Source organism: Pteronotus mesoamericanus, unplaced genomic scaffold (genome assembly GCF_021234165.1).
Source record: "Pteronotus mesoamericanus isolate MK-2021 breed Mesoamerican mustached bat unplaced genomic scaffold, CSHL_Meso_final contig_55, whole genome shotgun sequence".
Lineage (NCBI taxonomy): Eukaryota > Metazoa > Chordata > Mammalia > Chiroptera > Mormoopidae > Pteronotus > Pteronotus mesoamericanus.
Genome location: NW_026555198.1, coordinates 3,364,001 through 3,391,081, shown reverse-complemented (window position 1 = coordinate 3,391,081; position 27,081 = coordinate 3,364,001). Strand labels below are relative to the sequence as shown.

Sequence of the window (27,081 nt, the reverse complement as noted above, 5' to 3'; positions counted from 1 at the left end):
ATTTCAAAGATATGTTTTGTCTAAGTATTTGTGAGATAGACTAACTCAATTACTACGAAAATAACTGAATAAAACCAGGCTGGAGAAGAAATGAAAATATAATGGGGCAGGAGAGGAAGTCAGGAAGATTTGGAAGCATGAGAGCTGAGGATTTTCTTAGTTAATAGTTTTTATCTCAGTTGAATAGTGAAAGTCCTTTTTAACATGGCAAACTATGAGAGAAATCAAATGAGAGCAAATAAAATGTAACTAAGTGAACTCTAACTTTTCAACCATAATAAAAATGCTTAAAAGGGAAAAAATATAGTGGACGTTTTGAAATATAATATTAGAGGCTAGAATGTTCTTTTTACTGACCCCAGGGAGGGCACAAGACAGACTGTACATTTACAACTAGTTTAAAAATCCCTGAATTCAATGCAAAGCTGGCATTTAAAATGTTAGTATTAGTAGCTTAAAAACGTACGTGTATTGCTGAAAACACCAGGTATTGGGAAGGACACAAAGCAAAAAGAACTCTTCCACGTTGCTACAGGGGGCATAAATTAGCACAACCCTTTTGTGAGCTATTTGCTAATGTCAAATGAAGTCAAAGTCAATACTGTAAGGCTGACAAATCTACTCCTAAGTATCTACCCTGGAGAAACGTGCTCAAAGACGCATATGGGTCAGAATGTTTATAGTAGAATTGTTTAGAAGGGTGAAACATTTGGAAACAACATGAATGACTGAGCACTGGAAGAGGTAACATGATAATGGAATATCATACAACCAAATACTAGATAGAAATTAAAATGAATGATTTAGAGCCACCTGTATCAACATCAGTGAATCTCACAAGAAACAAATTGCAGGAGAGATGCAATATGACCTCATTTGTAAAGTTTTAAAGTATGCAAAACAAAACGTATAATGGATAATTTAGAGTAAAGGTATATGGGTATGCTGGATAGTGATTAACACCAAATTAAGGATGATAGCTGCCTTTTAAGGTGGATGGGGAAAGAAAAGGAATGGATGAACATTGGTACCTCAGAGTTCATGACATTATTTGTATATTTTTATATATCTGAAACATTTCACACTAAAAAATTCTCACTTTAATTCAGTACTGGAAAAGGAAAATATAATACCATGTCCCCTGATGATTGAAATGTAGTAAAACTCTGTGACATCTTATCTTCCATACATGCCTGTAGGACTTTTTCTTTTTTAATCTTACCTGCTGGCTGAAAATAAGAACTCTTTCCCACAGTATTTACAAATAAATTACAAATTACTGTGAACTAACATACCAGCAGAAAACTACCAGAGAATAAACCTCCGTTGGCTTAACAATGCGTGAATGTGTTGTGTAGGAGAAGTATTTGCACTTAAGAAATGTTATGTTTTTCCCTGACCAGTATGGCTCAGTGGGTTGAGCATCGTCCCTCAAAGTGAAAAGTCACTGGTTAGGTTCTGATCAGGGCACATGCCTGGGTTGCCAGTTGGGTCCCCAGTCGGGGTGTGTCTGAGAGGCAACTGATTGATGTTTCTCTCCCTCTCTTTCTCTCCCCAAAAATAAGTAAATAAAATAGTTTTAAAGAAGAAATGTTATGTTTTATTTGACGGCATAAAATAATGGCTTGTTGCCACCTGAGAATAATTTTAAAGGTCTAATTTTTCAATATTTCTACTCATGAACATTTAGCTTCCTTAAACAACTTTACCTTTTCATTTACAGTGTATTTAATGCTCACTCATAGCAATAATTGAGTAGAAGACTGTAAAAATGATGAATTTTTAGTCATAATTAGAATGTGTCAATTTGGTATGTTTGTAAATGTTAAACGATGGGACATCTTCCAAAAAATATGTATTTGTAGCATTTTTCAATATCTATGGTGTAAATATCTCTACCATGATGGATTTCAAGCTTTTGACATGAAGTCTCTGAACTAGGAAAGAGATGTGCAAAATTGGCATTTAGGAGTTGGTATAAGCCAGTTCCAGCACACCACTGATTCTGTCTTATGAAACAGATAGAGTGCTAAACCAATAGTGAGTGTTCAGCAAAATTCCTTTTTGGAGTGTGCTAAGACTTCTGAATTTTAACTGACCATTAGGTAATGTGTGGCTATCCCTTTGGCACACATGTTACCCAAATTTACATTTTCTAAACAAATGAAGCAGAGATTCTGATCTTAAGCATGACTGTGTAGAGCTCTAGAAAAAGCACAAGGAAGAGACTATGGACAGTGAAAAATATGTGAGGTGTATTGAGAGAAACTTAATCCCTGTGACCAAGAATGACAGTTTGATTCAGATATAAAACTTCAAAATGCAAATGGAACCCAAGAGCTTCCTTAAGAAAATAACAAGGTATAACAACAGAATACCTACCAAAATGAAGGTACAAAGCATAGACAAGAGATAATATAGCCTCGGAGAACACAGATACAAAAGCAATAAATGTTAACAGGAGAGGAAAAGGCCAGGGCTATAACCACAGCCTCTTCTAAGCTAATATTTTTTTGTGTTTTTTTTTTTTTTTACATTTCCTGGAAACTAGTGATAACTCCTTTTTTATATCCTTGGAAGGAAATCAATGTAGGAAGTCTCTCTATATTTGTCTGCCTCCGCTCCTATGGCATATTCCTGTATGTGTTCAGGATGATTATCTCATTCCTAACTTAGATGACCAAGTTTTGCACTGCTGGTTCATTAAGAAGCATTCACTCAATTCTCAGAGACTTGTTGCATTCTTGATGTGGCTTTTTACTGTTACAGTGGAGTTTTTGAAAATATTTTATTTAATTATTTTTAGAGAAAGGGGAAGGGAGGGAGAAAAAGGGGGAGAAATATCAATGTGCAAGAGATACATCAATTGGTTGCCTCTCACCCACCCCCTACTGGAGACCTGGCCTGCAACCCAGGCATGTGCCCTGACTGAGAATCGAGCCCGTGACCTTTTGGTCTGCAGGGTGATGCTCAATCCACTGAGTCATACCAGCCTGGGCAAAGCTGAGTTTTCAAATCATGAAGATGCATGCTTATTTTTGTAATATATTCTGAGAGGGAAATGGATTTTTATATAGATCTTTACTAGAGCATGTAATGTGTAGCTCATGAGATACATTTTTTCTTTATAAGGTCAGCACTTAAGCCACTTCATGGTTATTGATCTGGAGGTTCTAAATACAGGATTTCTAAAAGTTCAAGAATGACAGCATCCAGGATATTTACTATGTTGGCAACTTCTTATAGATTTGGATGTCATATTTAACATTGCCATGGAGCAACCTTTTGAAGGGAAGTCTTTGGAATCAGGAATATCTCTGTTCCTATTTTAATTCTTCTCTCTACCAAGAGGGCAATTCTCCTACCAGAGTGAGATGATCTGCCTAGGAGTTTGAAATGCTGCTGTCTTGTGAGGGAGTGGAGAAACTTTGGTCCTGTTCCAGAAGCTGTTGCCTCTTTATCTCTATGTATAAGAAAGGGTCTACCTGCTGTTCATCCCTTTGGATACCTCTATCCATAGCAGAGGTTGAGATGAACTCTGGGAATCTCAGGGCAAGCCATAACCCCAAAGACAGGGTGAAAAAAGTATGCCTTGAAAGTATGGTTAGAGAAAATGAGTAGAGTGATCTGTGTACCTGGACTGATTGAAAAGGGTAGGAGTGCCACAGTCTTTTCCTTGCTGTGATTCCTTCAGCAGCCTCCACAGTTTGCAGAACACACTAGTTTTTGTGGCTTTAACCATGAGATTTGGAGATGGCCTAAGCTTCAGATTTAAGAAGAGCCCTGATTCCTGCATGCTTTGCCCAGATAGACCTGTCAACCACTGAAGTTTGTATTCCAGTCACCCTCATCTGGCAGTACGTTGTCAGAATCCCACCTTCAGTGGGCCTTTGAAGCCTTCTTTCAATCCTCAAACAATAGTTTCTGGAGTAGCCTGCTCTCTTACAGTGCCACATATGTCTTACCAATGGAGCTGTAATGATGCAAGTTGAAATGTTGCTTACATGACTGTGCCAGGCGACACTGATGAACTTGCTCTAGTAGTCAAATGTCACATCTGGAAGGGTCAGTGCTCACAGCTGGGTTAAAAACCAGACACCAGCAGCACAGTTTCATTCCACGAGTATGAGGGGGGACCCAAAAACCCCAGAATTATCATCTGGAGGGTGGACCCCTCATAGTACAGGCTTCCCCCAACTAGGTGAGTGTTCTAGGAACCCATCTGGATCAGTGTACCAGATGGCGTTGTTGTAAGAGGCTGCATTTGGCTTCAGTGAATTTTTTTTAACATTCTTTCAAAGCGTTTGCCTATTTCATGGTGGGTGATTTACAAGTGCACCTGCTCACACTGTGCTGAGTGTTCAGTTTTTGACCAAAACCGGCATGACCCCCTGTACTCCACCCTCTCTATTCACCTGATCTTGCCCCAAGCAACTTTTTTTTTTGTTTCCCCGGATGGAAAAAGTCCTCAAAGAGAAGTGTTTTGCTGATGTGGAAGAGGTGAAACAAAAAACGGCAGAAGCACTAAAAGGCATCAACATCAACAAGTTCAAAAACTTTTCAGCACTGGAAAAAATATCTCGATAGGTGTATTGCATCAAATGGAGAAGACTTTGAAGGTGACTGAAGTTTAAACATGTAAGAATGAATGCATAATTTTTTATAAATAAATTCTGGTTTTCAGACCCCCCCGCCGGCCCCATCATATTTACTGAGTGCCTACTATGAGTCAGGGACTGTACTTTCAGTCTTTTATTTGACTGCCACTCTGCTTTTCAGGCTATCTGTTCATCTTCATGATTTAGTCACTTGTCAAGTATCACTAGTATGAATTCCAGGCAGTTTTATTCCCAAGTTTGCTGAAAGGATTGCAACCAGTGCAGAATTCCCCAGCTGCTCTAAAAATATAGACAGTGCTCCAGTGGAAAGCACTATGCTTCCATAGTATTTAGTGGGAGACCTGACTTCTAGTTTTGGCTCTGCCACTATTACTTTGGGCCTAGCCTTATGTTGGTCTTAATTTCTTCATCTGTTAAATGGGCTGAGTGGTTTGGATAGTGTCTATGGGCCTTTGCAGCTCTGACATTCTTAGATTGGATGTTGTTAGATTGCATTCAGAAATTGTTGCAGAATGATTATGAAGCAGTTTTGTGATCTGGTCAGTCACGGTTCAGGTGAGTAGGGGTAAAAACCCATTCTTTTTCCCTTGGCAGAGAAAATTGGACCATACTTAGTTCCTGTCAGCATGAAGCATCTAATATTCAAAAAGAACCAAAAACAGTTATACTTAAAACAAGTTAAAATGACTGCGCTCATTAACACACTTTCCTTCACTCAGCAAGAGCTCTATTTTAATCTGTTGCTTCCAGTATTGCAGCAGCATGTATGTTTCAGCCCATTTAGGTTAAGAAGCTACAGCGATTTTGAAAGCACTAATGATTCTTTTATGCTGACTGCAAATGTTCTAGGTAGAATCTAGCGGGGCATGGCTCTGAAGACGCTGGCCTTTAGGTGAGCTTAAGGGACCCACAAGTTTAATGATGGCAACATGCTACAGGTGGCTCATGATTAGTTCAGTCATTTTCGAGCTCATGGCAAAAAGGATAACTGTGTCTTAGAGATTTATGGGCCCTAGACCACCTCCTTCTGTGACAGGCAAGACCAATCACAGAAGGTATAAGGCCAAGCTCCCACTGCTGCCTTTGTGAGGGATGGTCCCCATGGCAACAAGGCCAGAGTGACTCCTCACTTTTACCAATTGTCAAGCACTGGGTCTACAGACCCTTAGTCATTAAAATTTGAAATAACATGTTTCCATGCATGAATTAGTATCCTCCTTCAACATAAGGTGGACAATTCCAGTGTCTTCCCCCTCTCTCTCCCTTCTTTAGCCAAAAATAGCAGAACTGATTTAAAAAAAATTAAACCTCAATCCCACTCATTATTTAGGTATGGCCTCTTTTCATGACACAATAATTGTTCCTTCTCTGTAATAAACATAGATTCAGACTCAGCTAACATTTATTGAGCATCTACTGGGTAGTAATGTACTCGGCACTGACAAGGCAATTTACATAATTACTTAACTCACAAAATATATAAATATGGATTCAAATTTAATGAACACTATTGATGCGTGGCACACAGTAATCCCTCCCTGAATATTTTTTAAATGAAGGAATGTAAGCACAGATTATCAAGATCAACAAGGGCTTTTGGAGAGAATTCTGTCAAACTCATTATACAAATGAAGAGATCAAAGCCCAAAATGTAGAGTGACTTATGCAAGACCATATTTGCAGCTATTTAAACTCAGTTCTGTCCCAGGGGGATCCACACTGCCTCAAATGAAAACTCAGTGGTAACCGAGCATCAAAACTCTGATGTGTTGTATTGCTTTTGGACACATTCTTCTGATTGTTTGGCTGAATGTAGTGTTTGGGATCCTTTTCTGTGAGTGACTCAACAAGAACCACTTTTTGAGAAATTGAAGAATACATTTATTGACACTTATGTTTGAAAAAAACTAAAGTATTAACTGGAATAACTTGAAAGAAATCAACAATAGTAAGGTCTGGCTGGGGTGACTGGTTCATATCAACCATAGTCAGAAAGCCGATTTATGAACCAGAACACCAGTTTATTAATTCAAAAAGGGAGATACTCTGTCTAACCGATTGAAGTACATGTGTTGACTGGCCAGCAACCCTATAGGAAACCCAATATAGAAGGCCTATGTATAATAAAAAAAGTTGCTTGGTGGGGATGAAGCCAGAAAAGGGGGAGTTAGTTGGCTCATTGGAATGACTCATGTCTGTGAGCCTGGTGCACCCTTTTCCACTGTTGGGGATACACCAGTTAGGGGGACATGATGCTCATGTTATCTGGTCTGGGCAACTTCTTCCTTAGCCCTGGTTGGTACTGGAGACACACTGATGAATTCTTCCTTGCAGACTTCACTAGTCTTAGATTGCAAACTGCTCTTTCTGCTAACATTTTTTCAGCTTTCTTAGTTACAATGCCATGTCAGTTTGCCTTTATAGAGCCATTTCTGGTCAGACCTCCATAATAACACAATGACAAGCTCTTAGGGAACTATTCTGATAAGGCATTCCTTCCATTATGTATGTATTTTAATACTGTTGCCCTGGCTCGTGTGGCTCAGTGGATTGAGCTCTGGCCTGAGAAACAAAGGATTGCTGGTTTGATTCCCAGTCAGGGCACATGCCTGGGTTGTGGGCCAGCTTCCCTGTAGGGGGCGCGCGAGAGGCAACCACACACTACTGTTTCTCCCCCTCTCTCCCTCCCTTCCCCCTCTCTAAAAATAAATAAATAAAATCTTTAAAAAAAATAATGTGACACTCTGAGAAGAACTTTCACCCAAGTTCTCTAGGATTTACTTAATCCCTATGTTCAGATATGCAAGTCCAAGACTAAACTGAAGGCAAGTCTGGCTTTGGTAGACATATATAATTGTGCATACCAGTAAAACAGTATGATGCTCCCCTTCCCTCCTCTACGTGTCTGGGAAAGGGGAGAGAGGGAGAGAGAAAGACTGATTTGGAGATTAGAAGTTGGAAAACATAAAGGATGCAAAAATAAGGGTACAGAAAAAGTAGTGATTCTATTGAGATTTAACCTGTCATCTGCTCCAGTATTCTTCCTTTATGAGTGTGGTGCTGGACTTGTGTTGGACTAGACCAACTATCCTGGATTCATTTCTAATACATTTTGGTGTTTTGGTGGAAGAGGTAAGAAAGACCTGAAACATGGAATGCTTCTAAGGAGGGAGAACCAGGAAACTGCCTCAATGGAGAAACATAATGCCAGATGGGCAGGATAACGAAGTTAACTTCACAATTTTGTCATGGTCACAAATTCTTACCACAGTATTCAGGTCTGGCACAAATAGCACCCCTTTATTATTACAAAATCTTTTATTACAAAATCATAAGTGTGTAATTCTGTAACATGACAAGATTACACTCAAGCACACCATAGGATTTTTTAGGTGAAATATTCAAATTAAAACTATAAATTATTATGCCCATATTATTACCTTATCAACCACACTCAAGCAGGCCTTACTTTTGCCAGACCCTGCATTTCTCAAGTGATTACATTTTCTAGTCCACTTGTTCTAGTAAAATATCAATTCTAGATAGACTTCTACCATAAAGTGAAAAAGCAATATTCATAGAATGTATCTATTCAACTCTGATGAGATAGAAAAGTGATTAGTAAGTAAAAGACCTTGTTCATTTTCAATCCCAAATATATCAACCTTAGAAATACATTTTTCTTCAAGTGAGCTTTGTTTTTTCCTTAATCCAGTTGACATACTGGGAAACCTTGGTATATATTCCATATTTTCCTTTCACTGCACACCCTTCACCCCAGCTAATAATTCCAGTTAAGAAACTGATTCCTTCCACTTCAGTAACATGGGGACCCCCACTATCTCCTTGGCATGAATCTTTCCCTCCCTCATGAAAGCCAGCACAGAACATGTTATTAAGGATGGTGACCTTTGTGGAGTCAACACATGTGGCTTGGTCAACAAATGGAACGTTAAGGTACTGAAGAACTGAAGCTGATCTCCCACGGTTGAAGAGTCTCCCCCAGCCGCTCACTGTGCCAGACCCAAATTTGAGGAAGATGTTCGTGTATTTCTTGTCAGCAACGCAAATAGGTGTTACATAGCTGTTTAGCATTAAGGGCTTATCCAGTTTCAGAAGGGCAATGTCATGGCTGTACTTGTTAATACTTGCGTTGTAGTTGTGGTGAAGAAGAATGCGAACCACATTTCGCTTTTGCTCTGTTTCTTCCTTCACCTCAATGTTATGTTTACCTATCGAAAACAGATTTCTTTGTCAGTCACTGTCTTTCACATAGAGACACATTTTCCAAGTGTCCACCAAGCATCACTTACTTAACTAGCATTTCACGCACTGAAAAGAAATGTATCTTCAGTCACAAGTAGTCTTTCATATAAAGAAACAGGCCTTCAAAGTGTCCACTCAGCATCGCAGAATTAACTGGCAGCCAAATGTCAAAGATCTTAATCTTACATTGGTATCATTTGGGTAAAGTGCAATGAGGGCCAATGCATTCTTTTCAGACCAAAACATGATTTAAGACCCATCATAGAGATGGTGTCATTCACCCTTGCTGTCACAAGTCTTACGTTGATCACAGGTGATAATCTACTTGTCATGAATTATTCTAGACTTTCCCAATTGCAAGAATTTGGCCCCTTTTTTTGGTCATTCATTCAAATGTTAGCTGAGGGCCAGCCACAGTTTGTGCCAGGACCAGTGATAAAAAGATCTGTGATATGACACAACTTTTGGGAAGGCTCAGTTTTATGGGGACATCAATAAACAATTGTTTCCCACTGAAGTGAGTGCTAATAGGGATACACCGAAAGAACTCTTGGGAGCTTGAAGTATAAAACAAGTTGAGTTTTGAAAATATGTCCCTTCTACCATTAGCCCAACTTATTTAACAATGATCTTATTAGACCTTGGTAAAATATGGTGTACTAGTCTTATAGACGATCAAGTGATGCCGCAGACTACTATCCTTTTTTTTGTTGTTGTTGTTTATTTACCTGCGATAACAGTAATTGTATCACCAGGTTTGATACAGTGGGCTGCGGTTACGACCCATTTCTCATTAATGATGGAACCTCCACATAATGTGTCAACTTTGCCATTCAGAATTACCTGTGGAAACAAAATTATGAATCTTATAACATGATAAATTTGATTCAGAACAAAATAAATATGTGTGCTGTTTATAGAAGTGGGCAAAAAGTTGGCCTGTAGGTGCTGGCAGAACTGGAGTGTTTCTGGAAAGTGTCAGCAAAGCAGATTAATTAGTGTTTCTGGAGCACAATCAAAAAAGCCATTTCTCTAACTGTCTTGAAGAGAACGTGCAGTGAGAGCCAGGAGGAGCTCTGGATGAGGCAAATATGAAGGAATAACTTCTCTTCGAGACCTGGGACCCTCAGATTCCATTTCCAGGTGAATCAGATTCTCTGATGGACAGAATTGTACATTCAGAAATGCGCTGACTTGACTCCTTGAGATCAGTAGTTAGTACTGAGTCTTCTGTCCCTGCATGAAGAAATCTTTTTGCTGCAGGTTATTTGAAGAGAAAAACTATTGATTATTTTTTAGAGGAGGACTTTTCAAGCCCTTCTTAAAGTGGAATATTAAGAAACGAGACCTATGGCCTCCATAAGGGCTATGTTAATGGCCAGCCACTCCTTCTATTGTCCCTAACCACATTTGACTGCCCCTGGCTGGATTTGTCAGCAGCCTTTGTCCTAAAAGGTCTACTTAGTTGTGCCTTATTTTGGGGCACAGAGGACAAAACTGTTTGGGTGCTGCATTGAGCCTGGGCATTATTTAGTAAGAAGCCACTCCAGTCTTTCATCTGTACATTCATGGCATAATCAGAATAATCAGAATAGACAGTGAATAATTTCACCACCTCAATGAGTAGATCAACTTGGAGAATTTTATTTCCAGTGTCAGCAAAGGCCTTGATCCACTTCTTCAGGAAGAAAGCAGAGAAAATGAACACTAGAGGGCACACTCAACATTTGGTAAACCCTCTGTGGGCTCTGACTAGCTCTTGTGAATAGATGCTCTTTTAACTAAATAAAGCACATATAACCCCAGGCGTAAGCCCATTCATAAACTAGGAGAAGGCAATTGTTGGTTCCTTTCATTGTGTCTGAAAAGGTCCTTAGGACCTGTTCTAGTGAAGATTCTTTTTGTTCTGAATTCAATTGACTGAACACCCACTAAGTCCTAGATGCAGGAGCACCAGCATCCTACTTGGAGACGTATGGGGCTGACTCATTGCAAGCTTCCGACCCCCTTTGCCATACTCCAGTTTTCCCACTCATTCTAGCTGTTGCTTTTTTACTTTGAAAAGTTGTAAAAATATAGGAAAGCTCACATAATATAATAAACTCCATTGTACACATAACCTAGACTTAACAGTCTTTTTCTTTTCTTCTTTTTTTTTTTTTTTGGAACATTTATTGGTTGCTTACTAGGGACTAGTCACTGTGCTAAGTGTTTTATGAACATTTAATACTACAACACATTGGGGAGTGATATTAACATTTCCATTTATAATGAGCTAAGTGAGTGTTAGATATGCATGTTAATTCCCCTAAGGTTAGTGACAAAGCTAGGATGCAAACTTGAGTCTGCCTGGTTTCAGAGTCTATGCTTCTAAGCACCCAGTATTTCTCCAACTGTGGTTGGTGAAATTGTAGTAGAATCACCTGGGATGTTTCTAAAATGCAGATTTGGAGGCCCACCCAGACTTAATCAGAATATTTGGAGGGGGGTGGGACGAGAGAAAAATGACGATCTCTGGAATTTCCTTATGCATAAATAATTTTGAAAAATTCTGTTTCAGAATTCCCAAGTCTTGGTGACCTTAATGTTTTAAAAGTGCTCACTCTGGGAGATCTGGCTACATAACTTTTGGGGCTCAGTGCAAAATGAAAATGCAGGACCCCTGTTCAAAAGCCAAGAAAAATAGCATTGAAGACATTAAAATACAAGATTTTTCCTTTTCTTCTATGGCCTCTGGCAACCTATCGGGGTGTTTTTAATTTACTATTTAATGCCCTGCTCCCTTAGGCATGGTGGATATTTACTGCGAGGGTAGATACTCACAGGCGCCCAGGGGCTGCGTCCTGCAATTTAGCATGCGAGTACATGCACCCTCCTCCCACCAGACCGGTGCCCTGTGCCCCAGCAGTGCTCAGGGTAAATCAGTCTTCCTCTCCCACTGGCCCACTGCAGCAATCATTCGCAGAAGGGGGGTTCCCAAGGGATTGCAACTTCCATGCCAGCATGCGCTCAGTACCTGGTATGGAGGTGGGCAAGAGGCTTGCCCCACCATTCACCCTCTAAATCTTCTGTGACACATTTTTGGTCCTGAGATGTCATGTGGCCATGCCTCCTCCCAAGACGGCATAGGGTGTGTGCACCCACCTCAACCTTCCCTGTGACTGTGCAGGAGGAGGATGACAGTGGTAGCTATTGGGGATGAAGAAGGAGATTATGCCCGTGTGCCATGGGTTGAGGGGTGGCAGTGGTCATTGGGCAAGCGTAAGGAGGGAGAGGCGGGGCTGGACAAGGCACCAGGAGACAGGGGAGTGGGAGGTCCAGAATCCATCCCCTCAGGGTACTGAGAAGTGAGACTGCAGCGATTTGAGGTTCCAAGTCCTTAGCTCACGTATGCCCCATTGTCTCATTGGATTTGAGTCATAAAATACAAATTCAAAGCACTGAACTCCAAATGGGGGGCTCTCCTGGATGCAGGGCCCCGTGCAACTGGTTACAAGCTCATAAAGCTGGTTCTGACTCCACGTGATTTTCATCACCAAGCAAATTTGGGCAGCCCTGTTCTACATTGGTCTTAAGGGTTACAACTGAATACCTCTGTTCAAGTAACTGGAGTTAAGAATTCACAAGCGGTGATGTAAGCGTGCTTCTCCTCTGTGTTAGAGGTGTCTTAGACATCTCTCAGCACAACGCGCTAGTTAGGCCAGACTAACTGATATCCACAGCCCTTGGGCACAGAGACTATGGTGTAGCCAGTCTGACTCCTGCCAAAGACTTGCTGCCTGGAGTTTCAACTGCTTTCTGGTAGATGACCGGGAAATAGGGTTGTGTTCTTTTAGGCCTAAACAGGATTTATTGCCAATCTCTGATTGGTATTATATATTTTAGCAAACATCTTTGCCAAGAAAAGTCCTAAAATATATTTGCATTTAAAGATATTATAAACGACATGGTTTTGGAATGTTTGCATCACTACCTTAGGGTCACAGCTACCTAAATATTAGTGATTTGAGGATGAACTGCCTGCTTGGCCAAGGACAAGTTCTTATAAGGTGCCCCTTAGGAGAGTGATGGGAAAAATGGGAAAGCATATGTTCTGAGCATGGCACGTGAGTTCTGACTTGTCAAACATTTTAATGTTTGTCATGTCCTAATAGGAGCCTGTTTTCTCCCTTTCAGACACAAGCAAATACACACCACATACACCCGCATGCATCCACAGAACACATTTACATCTCTGTTCTGGTGCTCTTCATTGACAATACCAACTGAGATGTAATAGCTGTTGCCCTGCTGTTCACTTCCTAACCTTTTAACTTGAACCTGGTCTTGCCCTGTGATTTTAGTAAACCTCTATTCTTCCTACCTAGCCACTTCCAGCTTTACAATATTTTTTTCTACGTCTGCATACTTACTCTCTCACATAAAAAGCAACACCATTTCTGAATGATGTATAGCTTGTTAGGGCCACAGTTGTGATTTGCCCAGCCCTAGGCCCTACTTCATTTTTTCTGGGCACAGAGGCGATGCTGTTTCAGTTTTTAATGACTGGTTAACTAGATTAGCCATTGCAATAGATTCCATCACACCATCCTAGAGAATAATAGCCTAAATGTTCTGTCCAAAGTAGTTTTGTGAGGTGAGATTACATTTGTCATCTTTTTATTTCTTTTAATTGGAACTTTATCATCTGAGCTAGGAAAAATAGAGGGTCACCTTTTCCAGGTGAAGATACTGCTATATTCTTAGGATCTTGATATAACATCTTCCTCCCAATGCCCCCCTCAAAAGGAAAAGTTCTGGTTCAAACATATGGTAACTTTGCATGCTGTCTGCCATGAGTGTGTCCTAATAGAATGGAAAGAATTGGGTCTGTGTAGGTAGCTGTACAGTCAAGAGCTTGCATACCTTTAAGGATAGCTTCAGGCCAAAGTTGAGGAAAGCCCAGACTGGGGAAAATGCTAAGGCATTTTAAGATTATTTAGGCCAAGAATAAACTAAAGAATAGACAGACATATTTTATCTGTTAAAATGTTTAAATACCAGCAATTGCATATGGTACAACCTAATATGGAGGAGAGGGAAAGTTTAAGGATCTGGAGTCCATTGTTTTCTGCTCTTGATAAAACAGAAAATAGAAGACTAGGTACTTGGCATTCAAGGCTGGACACATTTAAGCCAAAGCAGAAGAGGTGGGAGGAGCTCTTGTGGTAAGTTTGAGCATGCTCAGAATTATCAGCTGACAGGCTCAAGGTCATGGGACCAAAACCAAATAAAAGCTTGGAAAGCCTCAACACCGCCACACTTCATCAAATCTTTCACTTTTAAGCTGTCGATGAAGGTGGTCTTGTAGTATAGGGCTTGCAATTTCCCTTCTTTTCTCTAATGTTCAAGAGTTTCCATTGTTTCCCCATGTATCTGTATGAAAATTGAGTCTTGTTTTAGTTCTCACTGTGCTAAGGAGGCTGAGGATATACTGACTTGAGGAAATAGCCTTTCTGTTCTTATATAGTGCACTTAACCCTGTAACATCCTCTCTTCCCTCCTGACGCGTCCCTGCAGAGTCCCTGCTCCCTTTCCCCAAGTTCTCAAGTGGCTCTGAGCCTACCACTGGCCACCTGGAGGGCAAATGAAGGAAATTAGCCATGTACCTCCCTCAGGCTCTCTCCCAGGCCTTCTGTCAAGTAGATGAGGGTTTGAGGTCAGGCTAGCTGGCCTGCACCTTTGAGGTTGGGGGTTGGGTCAGAGGCTTGCAGGCTGGAACCAATAGCTGTTCCTAGAAGCCCGTGGCAACCACAGCAGCTGCTGCAGAGCCCTTGCCTCCACTCCCAGAGATGAAAGCCCTAGATAGAATAAGGTAAGAAATGAACAAGACCATGGAAGGGCCACATGGAAGGTGTACATAGCCCCTTAGAGTGTCAAAGCTGAGCCCTAGGCTACTCTAATCTCCCCCCAGGCGAACCAGTGCTCTCGACATTCTCCTCATGGGGTTATGCAGCCAGCTTCTTCCCCAGGGACAAAACAGCTCTTCAAGACAGCAGTCAAACATTTTTTCAACCAGCATTTTCTCCCAAAGCTGCCCAGCCCACATAACCGAACCTGTGCTTGGAAAGGGCTTTCGCAACCGTGGCCAGAACCTGCCCATCTGCCTGTAACTTTCACCGGTAAATCCGCAAAGAAAAAGTCGTCTTCCCCTTCCCCTGTGGCACTTCAGCTCTTGCAAAACAGCCCACTTAAAGCTTTTCTTTAACGAAATAAACCTTTCCAGTTCGTTCAGACTGTTCATTACTCCAGATGAAAGTCATATCCCTATGTTCTTTGTGGGATTTCTTCGCCTAAGTATTCGCTTTATCTCCCACCCTCTTTTTTGAAACACCAGCACTTTAAACCACACTTTTCTGAGTTTTCGTTGCTAAACAGTACTTTCTATTTCATTGCCATAGACTAGGTTGGCCTTTGAAACCCCAGCTGTTGCTTATTTTCTCTTGATGCCTTGGCTGCAGCAGGTGCATTGCAGTCTTGTCTGCAATCAAATCAAGTATTTCCACCCTGCAGATTAACCGTGATGGCGATGGCGTGGAGCTGGCTCTCCCACAAATGAGAGATTCTGGTTTGTTTCATTTCTGTTTCATCTTTATCTAAAAGCTTCTCTCCTATACTCAATTTATCTCATATTTTTGAAAACAAGTAACCTTACATGGGAAACTGGGTGGGGCTGGGGATGGACGAAAACAATGCTGAAGTATGACTGGGTGTTTTTCAAGTATTCTAGAAAGTAGCTCACAGTTCTTTACCTTTGGGAAAACACTAAAACCTAGTACTTTGTAGTTCTCCAGTCAGTAATCTCACTTCATGTGAGCGAAACAGGGAGTGAATGTGTGTGTGTGCGTGCACATATATACACACATGTCAAGGAATGATCTTGAACATTCCAAATGATTTTAGCTGCTTGATAGGAAAGAGACAACAGGTACATGAACTACCAGTGTGCAGTGAGGAGGACCTGACAGGTTTTAAAGGATGTGTATCATTTATATCTTCTTCCTCACAGTACAACTGTAGAACCATCATCTTATAGTTTCTTCTGCTTAAAAGAAAAAAAATGGCTTGCTAGAGTAAAATTTCTATTAGGAAAGAATGGCATTGTTAAAACATTGGCAAGGAACTGGCTTAAAGGGGATGCGTGGGGAACAGAGATTATATGACTCAACTGAGACTTTATAAAACCCTCTTTTTTTAGCTCTCCTTTAAATGTGTTTGCATTTCATTTCTGGGATGACAAGGGAACAATGCTAAGCCCACAATGAGTGCATTCTGGGACTTTTAAAAAAATCCTGGGTTTATTATTATTTTTTTAATGAAAGTCATCTTCTTAGCTAATGAACCGCCCCCACCCCCGGGTGACTGGAACCTCCACTATAGGTACTTCTTTATGTACCACAAACTCAAGGAAGATAATAATTAAAAAGTAGATTTTTTTTTGTTCTAAGCACCTTACCCATTGAAGTTGGATACAGAATGAAAGAAAATACACAAGAACACAAGTAGTAAAATTAGAGGGAATTAGATACATAGACGTTAAATAGAATGAAGCATAATTAGAGAGACTGGCCCAAGAGGGATTGTTCAAGGAGAGGTTGAGGAAGGAGGTCAAGAGTCAGTCTTACAAAGAGTCAGGAATGAAAGTAAAGATGTGGTTGAGTGGATGAAGGTAGCAGCACTGGTAGGATGCTTAAGTAGGGGACAGAGGGCATGTAAAGGGACATATGTGTATTTTACTGTCTATAAGATGAAGTCCAACAAATGTTATTAAAAGCAAAGGTAAAAGAAAGGAAAATATAAAGTCTTGGCTGTGATGGTCCAACCCATTGTATTATAAAACAGCAGGCAATCTAAAGGATCCTGGATAGCTAGTCTCAGAAAATTCCATTAGTGTTAAACCTGGGGACATTTATCTAAACTTGGCTTAAATTGTTAACTTCTTTGATGATTAAAAATTCTTTAAAGTTATTGGTCTTTGATGGCAAATGCTCAAACTTCAGTAGAGAGGTTCAGTGAAGCATTCTTGAGATTACTACAAAATTACATGACTGTGGCCATGAGGAGTCTTTATCTTAGGCTCAACTAATATAAGTGCTGTCCAATAGAATGATGATGGAAATGTTCTGTATCTGCACTTTCCAATATGGTACAGCCACTAGCCACCTGTGGCTATTGTGCACTTGAAATGTGGCAGATATGACTGTGGAAGTGCATTTTAAATTTGATTTAATGGTAGTTAAATTTAAATAGCCACATATGGCTAGTAGTTACCTTATTCAACAGCACAACTTTATATAAGGACTGACCTGACTCCTTGCCTCTGGGGCCCACTTTTTCTCTCTGATGGAATCACTAAGGCTTTAGCGATAGCCAATTACAACCCAGGCTTTGCTACAAGTCTAGCTCTTGGTTGTTGCCTCAAAAATGTGCACAGGTGATTCTCACGTGTGTTGTCTGCAGATCATGCCTGCAGGAATGAGTGATTAGGTATTGCGAGTCTACTCTTTGGGGTTTTGGACCTCAGTTTCTGCAACAAGTTTGTTGCCTTTGGACCAGTGGCTTTCAAATTGTAGTGTGTCTTAGAATTACCCAAAGCGCTTATAGCACGCAGATTACTGGGCCCCACCCTCAGGGACTGATTTTGTAGGTCTAGGATGTAGTATGAAAATTTGCATTCCTAACAAGTTCCCAGGTGATTCTGATGCTCCCACAATTTGAGGACCACAGCCTTGTCTCATACTCTGGTTCCAATTGCCCAGTTCTTGTCTTAATTCTTCCTACTTGAGTCCTTTTTAAAATCCCTTTGAAATAATACAGTTTTTAGGGACTTAGGGATTTTCTGACTCTTACCACTTCTCTCAGGGGCTGAAGCTAAAGTAGCATCCTGAGCCCCAGTACCTGCGACCTCACTTCCAGCCCTTTCTATTCCTTGTCTGGGATCCTGCTATGCTATTTCCTTGATTCCAAACTCCCTTTGACCTTGTATAGTAGCTGTCTCTGGACTTCTCTTTCACCAGATCCCCACCTACGGGGGCTTCCTCAAATTGCTCAGTGCTGAAACTTGCCTAAACATTTCCCTCACCCTGGTAGGTTTACCTACTGTCTTAGCCTCAGCCTCCCACGTGGTCTGCCCCTTGTCCTCTGAACTCCAGTTTTGACGCATCAATATAGAGTACCTGCCAAGGGAATTGACCTGGTTCGGCATCTTCTCCACCAACAACTCGAGTGAAGTCGTTAATTGGTTGGGTGTTTTGAGTCATGTTATTCCAAAATTTTTCATCTTCAGTAGAATTATCATAGTCCCCATTGGAATAAATAGTCTGAGCACGGGTGAACTTCTTAGAATTGAGTGCAACAGAAATTCTCCCACATGGGAATGGCACTAGAAATGTAGAAAAAACAATTAGTATTTGAATATTTCTCATTGGCAAGCAGAACATGTATTACAAAGATCAAAAATGAGGCCCATCCTTGTCAGTTCTGAAAAGTAGGCCCATCAATATTTTAAAAAATTTAATCAATGAATATAGTCTCAAACTAAAAGGTTAATTGTATTATTTTCATGGAAAGTTTTCAAATCCTTCATGAAAAAAACATTTGGCTCAGGAATCCATCATCTTTACAGAAATAGGATAAGAGTTTCAGAATCAAATTTTGTAAGACTTTTATAAAGTCTAATGACTTTCTGTTTAGTTTTTTAAAGATTTTATTTATTTATTTTTTTAGAGAGAGAGGAAGGGAGGGAGAAAGAGAGGGAGAGAAAAATTGATGTGTGAGAGAAATTTCGATTGGTTGCCTCTCGCATGCCCCCAACCGGGGACCTGGCCCACAACCCAGGCATGTGTCCTGACTGGGAATAGAACCAGTGTCATTTTGGTGTGTGGGATGATGCCCAAACCACAACCCATTGAGCCTCACCCGCAGTTGGGACAGATTTTTTTTTTTTTTTAACTAAAAAGTCATTCCCAAGTGATCTCCCTGAATGGAAGTCTGATGATTGGTGCCATGTAACTTTAACTTCAGAATTAGGTAAATGGGACTCCTGCTGCTTATTGTTAATAGGATTTTGTTTGTAGACTAGAATGCCTTTTAGATTCCAAGGTGAATTTTAAGTATCTCTTGGGGGAGAGATCACTGTTATTTAATTACCTGGCTGTCAAGTATTAACCAAATAAATTACTAATATGATTATTACAGCCATATCCGCTTGGGAATGGGAACTGGCCACCTTTTTACCTTGAGTTGGTTTATTTCCTAAAGAAAAGAAATTGTTGCCTTGGCCGTTGTGGCTTGGTTGGTTGTAGCATTGTCCTGTGGACTGGAAGTTCACAGGTTCAATTCCTGGTCAGGGCACATACCTAGGTTGCAGGTTTGATCCCCAATTGGGGTGTGTACCCTGGTCATGGTGTGTACAATAAGGCAACCAATTGATGTTTCCCCTCCCCCTCTCTTTCTCTCCTCCTCTCTCTAAAAGCAATGGAAAAAAAAAACAGTCCTTGGGTGAGGATAAAACAATACATAAAAAAGAAAAGAAATGGTCTTCTGATGCATTGGGAACAACACGAATGGAAATTTGTAGTCAAGCGAAGTCACTTTACATTTCATTTTTATTTCTCACTTTCCTTTCAGCCACATTCCTTCTAACAGACATTTCTATAGCAACCAGCTGCAGCAAAGTATCATGAAGACACCATGTGGTTGGGAAAACAGGAAATTAGTTCAAAATACTTATGTATTTTGTTATAGAAAAGGGACCATTACTATCAAAAGGCAGAAAAGCTTATTTTAGATTTGGCCTACTTATTCTGCTAAAGCTAAGGCTATATACAGATATAATACTTAATAGTTAGAGGTGGTTCTCAATTCTTTTCTCTTATAACATAGAAGGGTTTATAAGGGTTTACCTACTATGCCATCTGTGTACACTGGAACATTTATATATTCTCCTTCCAAGGTAGGCTGGCTTTGAAGTGGTGTATGTGAAGAACCAGGTAGGACAGGCAAGTGGTACCTTGAAGCACTAAATACTTTGAATTTTAGTTACAATAAATACTCTTGGCTTCTGGTCCTTTCTTTAATTTCCTCTGCTGAGTGCATTGCTGAGATAGGTATCGAACCCAGTTACAGAGAAATGATGCATGATTTAATGTACCAATTTAATAAGATATCAGGCTTTGGAAATGCAAAAGAAATTGTATATTGCTTCAAAAAGGCCCCTCATTTATCAAATAAAATTGATCCTGCAGAGCCTACTTTTTTTTTTTTAAATCAAAGTTTCTACTGTTTTAATTTTCAGAGAAGAGCAGTGTGAGTGTGGAGTGGTGATGTTCTGGATACACCAGTCAGCTGTCAACATGGCGGCATGGTTGACATGACTGGGAAACACTGCTTTGTCCACTGCTGAATAGATGGACTGTACTGACCAGCCTGGCACAACTTAAAACAGATAGTTGTTGGAACTGTTCTGATGCCAAGGGTGTAAACTCAGCCTGAGACCCAAGGATAGGAAATAACTTTCTCAGAGGAGACCAGCCACACGTTGGCAGAATTATGCTTAAAATTCACCATATTTACACTAGAAGCCTATTAATCAGTCAATCATTTATGTACCTTTCATGGCATAGGATTACTATATTAATTTGACTGGATGGATATATTTGTGTATATACATACAAATTACAAATATATATATATACACACACACACACATATATGGAAATCACACAAATCAATTGCTTCATGATGTAAAAGTCAGAGAAAAAAATTGGACAGATTCAGACTAAAGACATTTACAGAATTTCTATTTTAAAATGATGATGTAACTGGAAAAATTAATTTCTCCAATTCAAGTGACTACTCCTTTCTATGTTTTCAAAAGGAAGTAGAAACAAGTAGGGATTATAATTATGTAGGCTAGTTAAAATGCCAATGTTTCAAATACAGATTTGGAGAGTGTATCTGCCGAGCTTTAAAAAAAAACTTATTTAGATTTTGACCTGCTGGTTCACAGGACTGTTTGTCTTCTGCTAGTCGATATCCCGCTGTACAGGAACAAAGCACCTTGTTACCAGTGACCTTTTTACAAAACTGCTTGCACCTGCCATTCTTAATGTTGCACGTTGCATCTGAAAGAAAGCAAAATCAACAGTAATAGCATCATTTAACATGCATTTCAAAAAGAACATGAAACTACTGACTCAGGTATAGGTCAAGTATAAGCTGGTAACATTCTTGGAGAGAAGCTGGGGGAGCTTTGAGTTAAGAGCAGAAACATGAAATGAAATTCTTTTAAAAAATCTTAATAAGGCATAAAATGGTGGCAGCAATAAAACTGAAGATTTGGATATTCTGCTTTCATGAAATCATGTACTACAATTACAAATGTTTATTAAGCCCTGGCTGGTGTGACTTGGTGGATTGAGTGCCAGCTTGTGAACCTAAGGGTTTCTGGTTAGATTCCCAGTCAGGGCACATGCCTGGGTTGCAGGCCAGGTCCCCAGAAGAGGGTGTGCGAGAGGCAACCAAACATTGATGTTTCTCTCCCTCTCTTTCTCCCTCCCTTCCTGTCTCTAAAAGTAAATGAATAAAATCTTTAAAAAAATGTTTATTAACTATATCACATATTCAGAAAAGTAACCAGAGCTTTAGTATGAATTTTTCACAAAGGGGATGCACCAGTTTAAATCCTGAACGGATCAATACTCAGGACATTATTAACACCTTAGAAACTCTCTTAATGCCTCCTTTCAAACACTATACACTTCCTCTTTTCCAAAGTTACCATTACTCCAACTTCTAAAAAATGAATGAGTTTTTCCTGTTCATGAATTTCATATAAATAGAAACTCACAATATGCACTCATCTGTATCTTTCATTTAATGTATTTCTGTGAGATTCATCCCTGTTGTTTTGTATAGCAGTACTTCATTTAAATGCTGTGTAGTTTTCCATTGTATAATTACTACCTTTATCCATTTTACTGTTGATGAATATTTGAGTTGAGTTTCCAGTTTTGGGCTCTTTTGTATGATTCTGTTAAGAATTTTCTTCTAGTCCTGGCTCAGTGGATTGAGCACTGGCCTATGAACGAAAAGGTCACAGGATCAATCCCCAGTCAGGGCACATGCCTGGGTTGTGGGCCAGGTCCCCAATTGGGGGCTTGTGAGAGGCAACCACACACTGATGTTTCTGTCCCTCTCTCTCCCTCTCTGTCTAAAAATAAATAAATAAAATCTTTTTTAAAAAATAATTTTCTTGTATATGTCTTTTGGTAACATATGCATGCATATTTCCTGGATGTATACTTATAAATGCAATTATTGGATTATATGTTCAGGCTTAGTAGATACTGCCAAATAGTTTTCTAAAATAATTGTGCACATTTAAATTCCCACCAGCAGTGTTTGAGAGTTCCATGTATTGGGTATATGTGACACATATTTCTCCCCCCGCTCTGTGACTTGCCTTTTCACACTACATAGTGTATTTTGCTGAATACAATTCATAGTTTTAATATAACCCAATTTATCAGAGGAATCTTGAAGCTGGGTGTGGTGGGTATGTACCAACACAAGAGAGTGAAATAGAGTTCTTTAAGGTAGCTAAATGCCAAACACATTATGTTTTGACACTGATAAGCATTCTAGTGGCTCACATTTTCTTTATTCTCCTACACAATATCCCTTATTAATATAAAATATATTTCTTTGTCTCTTGTAATGCTTTTTGTCTTGGATTCTGTTTTGTCTGATATTAAGTTTGCTTCACCCATTACTTTTTGTTAGTATTTACCTTAAAAATCTTTTTATATTCCTTTAATTTATCCTCCTGGTATATTTTCATTTCAGGTATCTCTTTTGTCAACAGCAGACTGATTTTTAACACCAGACTTGAAAACTGTAATCAACATCATTGCACATTAATTATGATTCCTGATGTATTTGGCTTATTTCTTCCATTTTATTTCATATTTTCTAATGACCATGTTTTCCCTTTGTTTCTCCCGTGCCATCTCAGTAGCAGGAAGTAGCATGGTTTGGGGATTGTTAGCTGAGACAACTGAGTTAAGAGAAACAGGCTCTGCTCTTGGGCATATTTCTGTCTCTAGAGTAGCACAGGAACACAATGACTAGAAGATACGTTCTGCCTTGGCTAATGTGGCTCAGTAGGTTGAGTGCCCACCTGCGGACTGAAAGGTCACTGGTTTGGTTCCTGGTCAGGGCACTTTCCTGGGTTCCGAGCAGGGTCCCCAGTTGGGGGGGGGGTATGAGGGGCAATCGATCGATGTTTCTCTCACACAGGGTTGTTTCTCTCCCTGTCTTCCTCCATTCCCCTCTTTCTAGAAATGAATAAATAAAATCTTAAAAAGACAGGGAGAGAGAAAAAGACTTCTGCCTTACCTATATGCTCAAAAGCAATACAACTTTCTTTTCTTTCTTTTTTTAATGTTGATAAGGGCAGTTTCTTTTTTTAAAAAGATTTTATTTACTTATTTTTAGAGAGATGGGAAGGGAGGGAGAAAGACAGGGAGACAAACACAGATGTGTGGTTGCCTATTGCATGCCCCTCACTGGGGACCTGGCCTGCAACCCAGGCATGTGCCCTGACTGGGAATTGAACCAGCAGACCCTTTGGCTTGCAGGCCGGTGCTCAGTCCACTGAACCACACTAGCCAGGGCACAATACAACTTTCAATAGAAATGCTCACTTATCAGTGCAGTTAGAACATGGAAAAATTGAAAATGAGTGACTGTATTAGATACTTCCTATGCACCACCTTAGTTCCTCTCAGCTCTGCCTGTGTCTTCTCTTAGCACTGTGATCAGTTCTGCGCAGACTTCCACTGGCCTCATAGGTGTGGTTTTGAGTGGCCTTGGCTCACATCTGGACTGTATACCTCTCATCTCCTACCTTGGCATTTCCCTGTTGATGTTGAGACATGGGGTGCCACATGACCTTTCCAAGTGTCCCAGCATGTATAACCTAGAGATGTGTTCAACCCATGGGCCAAACTTTTGACCAATGGGAGACAGATGCTGAAGGACACATTTTTTCACTTCTTCCCCCTTCCTAGTTGGACTATCCTGAGGATAGTTCCTATGATTCCTTGAAAAACAGTCCCAGGAGATTACACAATCACTTGTGGATGAAGAGAAGACTCATCTTATATGTCTCCTTTCCTCCCTGCGTCACTCCCATCCTTTACTCTCATTCCCTAGGAATGCACACTGTAATGAATAAGCATGTATCACAGAGTCCTTTTTTTCCCCTGAGGGAATCCAGGGTAACATAGTGACTGTATGTTTTTGGAGTGTATTATGGAGTTTTTTTAATAAAGATTTTATTTATTTACTTTTAGAGAGAGGGGAATGGAAGGAGAAAGAGAGGGATAGGAACATCAATATGCAAGAATTACATTGATCAGTTGCCTTTGGCACACCTCCAGCTGGGGACCTGGCCCACAACCCAGGCATGTACCCTGACTGGAAATCGAACCAGTGACCTTTTGGTTTGAAGGCCTACACTCAATCCACTGAGCCACACCAGCCATGGCTATTATGGAGTTTTGAGGGACAGGCCTAAATTTTTTGATTATATTTTATATAGGCTAGCATAGGCTAAGATAATAATTACCTCATGTTCCTTACTGACACTTGAGGAAATAAGGGGAGGCTAATTACCAATCAAATGTTACCAGATAGAGGGAAACCAGACTGAGCTTTAACCTTTGTTACCAGTAATCCATTAAGTGAATGATCCAAAATGACATCACTTGGTCCTATTTTTTGGAGACCTGTCTCTGCAATCATGGTGACTCAATTCCTGGCTCCTTCATGAGGCTAGCTATCATTTTTGTTGTTACAAAGCAGTACTAAAGTGTTCAGCCAAATCAAATACCACCTGTGCAAAGTGTTCAGTCAATAAAAGATTGTGATAAGTTAACAGAGGTAGGTGGTAGGTCCAGCCTGGATTGGTGCAGGGCATGCATAACAGGTATGAGTATGCACTCAGTGTGGTTTTCCCAATTCTGATGTTGTGCCCTTGACTGAGTAACTAGACCTCTCCGTGATTTTCCTCATTTGTCCTTGCTCTTTGCGGCCCAGTATGTTGTCGTTCCTTTACGGCTTGGTTTGTGCATGCAGGGGGAAATATTGCTGTCCAATCAGAAGTCTTTTGCCCTCAGATAATGGACTCAAAATTCTGGACATAGTTTAATAGCACAAGGACATCCAGTGGAAAGGTCTGAAGTCCAGGATCTAAGGAACAGTCATCATGGGACTCATTCATCAATCATTTATTGAGCACTTTGATGTCAGGCACTGTGTTGGGTATGGGTCTCCCTGGTTCTAAGACTGGTCTCAGCACCTAAAACTTCTGTTCTTCTTCCATGTTGGTGCAAACTTCTCTTTCTCATCCCCCTCATGTCTACCACAAAAGTTACTGTTCTGTTTTATTTTGTTCTGCCTTCTTCTACCCTGATATATTCACTGATGTGAAAACGAAAGCTTGGACAAAAAAAAAATGTTCTGTGTAACAAGTTTACAACAGAGCATGCTGTTACTTAGCTAAATTGAAGGTATTTTCTTTACTCCACAGAAATACATAGCAAATGAGACAGTAATGTCTGTGATGTGTTAGCAAAATGAAAAAACAAAGTGTTTATGTGCTTGTGACTTTTTTTCTTTCCATCCTATCTTACTGTGGGAAATGCTTCTTGTACTCTTAGAAAAGACAGAAATGACCAAGTTCTTAACAGCTCTTGATCTATCTGAAAAGGACTCAGATGTGATGTGTAGCTGGGGACATACAGTCATCTTTATTCTAGCCAAAGGGACACTATAGCCAATTAATTGTTATTCCTCTAACTAGAAAGCGCGTCCTGAATATTTGTACCTTTCTCCCCTGCAGAGGAGCCTCATGGACAAGGGGAAAGGAGAACAAAATGGTCTGAATGATGGAAATCTCCCTTCCCTTTCGAACCTAGGATGAGGCAAGAGACTTGGGGCCAACGTACTCCATAAACTGTGCTATCTAGGAGCTTTAGAGATTAGTTTTCAGTTCAGTTTGAAGCAACAGTGAAAAATGGGAGTTTCTATCTTTTTGCTGTTGCTGTCCTCCAGCGTGTGAGATAAAGTGCTTTTTGAGAGAATTCCCACTTTGTTTCTGAACCAACTGAGCTGGAAGGATTTTTGTAAGCCTTGATAAAATGTGCTTGGAGAGATCAATGTAACCTAGAGGCCAGGATTGGTGGTGGAGGTAGTGCAACCAAACCAAAATGTGGGAAACCCAAGAGGACTGAGGGGTCCAGTTGTAGACTTAGCACTTTTGTTATGTGGACCGTAGCCTCACACATGTAGCAAAAACCTGTTAGGGGATTTTTGTGCTTCTATTTACATTCTTCAGGGCTCTTCTTTTTCCTTTACAGTGTCTTTATTTTTAAACTGAAGATATTTAGGAATATTTAATGCTAGATACTACTTTCAATTATACTCTACTACAATGTGTCCTTCATTCTTAACTGAGACTAATTGAGTTACTCCTTCCCTGAGCTCCAAGAGTTGTTATTTAAGCTGAAAATGAGTAACTACTCCAAAGATGTCTGTAGATTTCCATAATAGCAGGATCAAATTTATCTCGATGAAGCTGAGTTTGGAATCATAATGTTTCAGATGACAGGACCACCTCAGAGATGTTGAACCAGTCAACACACCCACAGGAAAGGGAGCCCAGGCACTGGTTTGTCCCCTCTCTGGAGATCCGAAGGAAAGGGAATGCAGGCCAGGTGTACCGGTTAATCCACCTGCACTCACTCTTTTCTGTCTTATAAAATGTTTTGTCCCTGCCACCTTTCCTTCTATTCTTTTTATCTTTTTGATCTCAGAGGAAGATGATCAATGGATTTTTCTTTAATACTGAAAGGAATTCTGAACATTGCAAGTGATTTTTTTTCCCTTTCTCAATAGGACAAGTGCAGCTGCTGTTTCATTTTTGTGTTTTGCCTTTTTCATTTCTGTGTCAGGTGGATTGCTATAACGCCTTATAATTAGCTAATCCTGCTAATTTTCTACTCTTTGCCCTTAGTCATATAGCCTGTGGTGTTAAATTCACTCCCCAGGATTGCATCTCCATTCTTCTGGAGTTTCCGAGTAGAAAGAG

The 27,081-nt window shown here is 40.1% G+C and overlaps 1 protein-coding gene across 1 annotated transcript in view; it reads right to left on the bottom strand.

The window, feature by feature from the left end:
* Positions 1–4,756: 4,756 nt before the first annotated feature.
* F9 (coagulation factor IX) overlaps positions 4,757–27,081 on the bottom strand; it is a 34,112-nt gene continuing 11,787 nt past the window's right edge. The window contains exons 5-8 of the mRNA XM_054579563.1: positions 20,921–21,049; positions 18,101–18,306; positions 9,614–9,728; positions 4,757–8,851 (exon numbers count right to left, since the gene is read on the bottom strand). Of these exons, the coding sequence (XP_054435538.1) occupies positions 8,304–8,851; positions 9,614–9,728; positions 18,101–18,306; positions 20,921–21,049 (998 nt within the window). The 3' untranslated portion in view covers positions 4,757–8,303. The remainder of the gene's footprint in view (positions 8,852–9,613; positions 9,729–18,100; positions 18,307–20,920; positions 21,050–27,081) is intronic.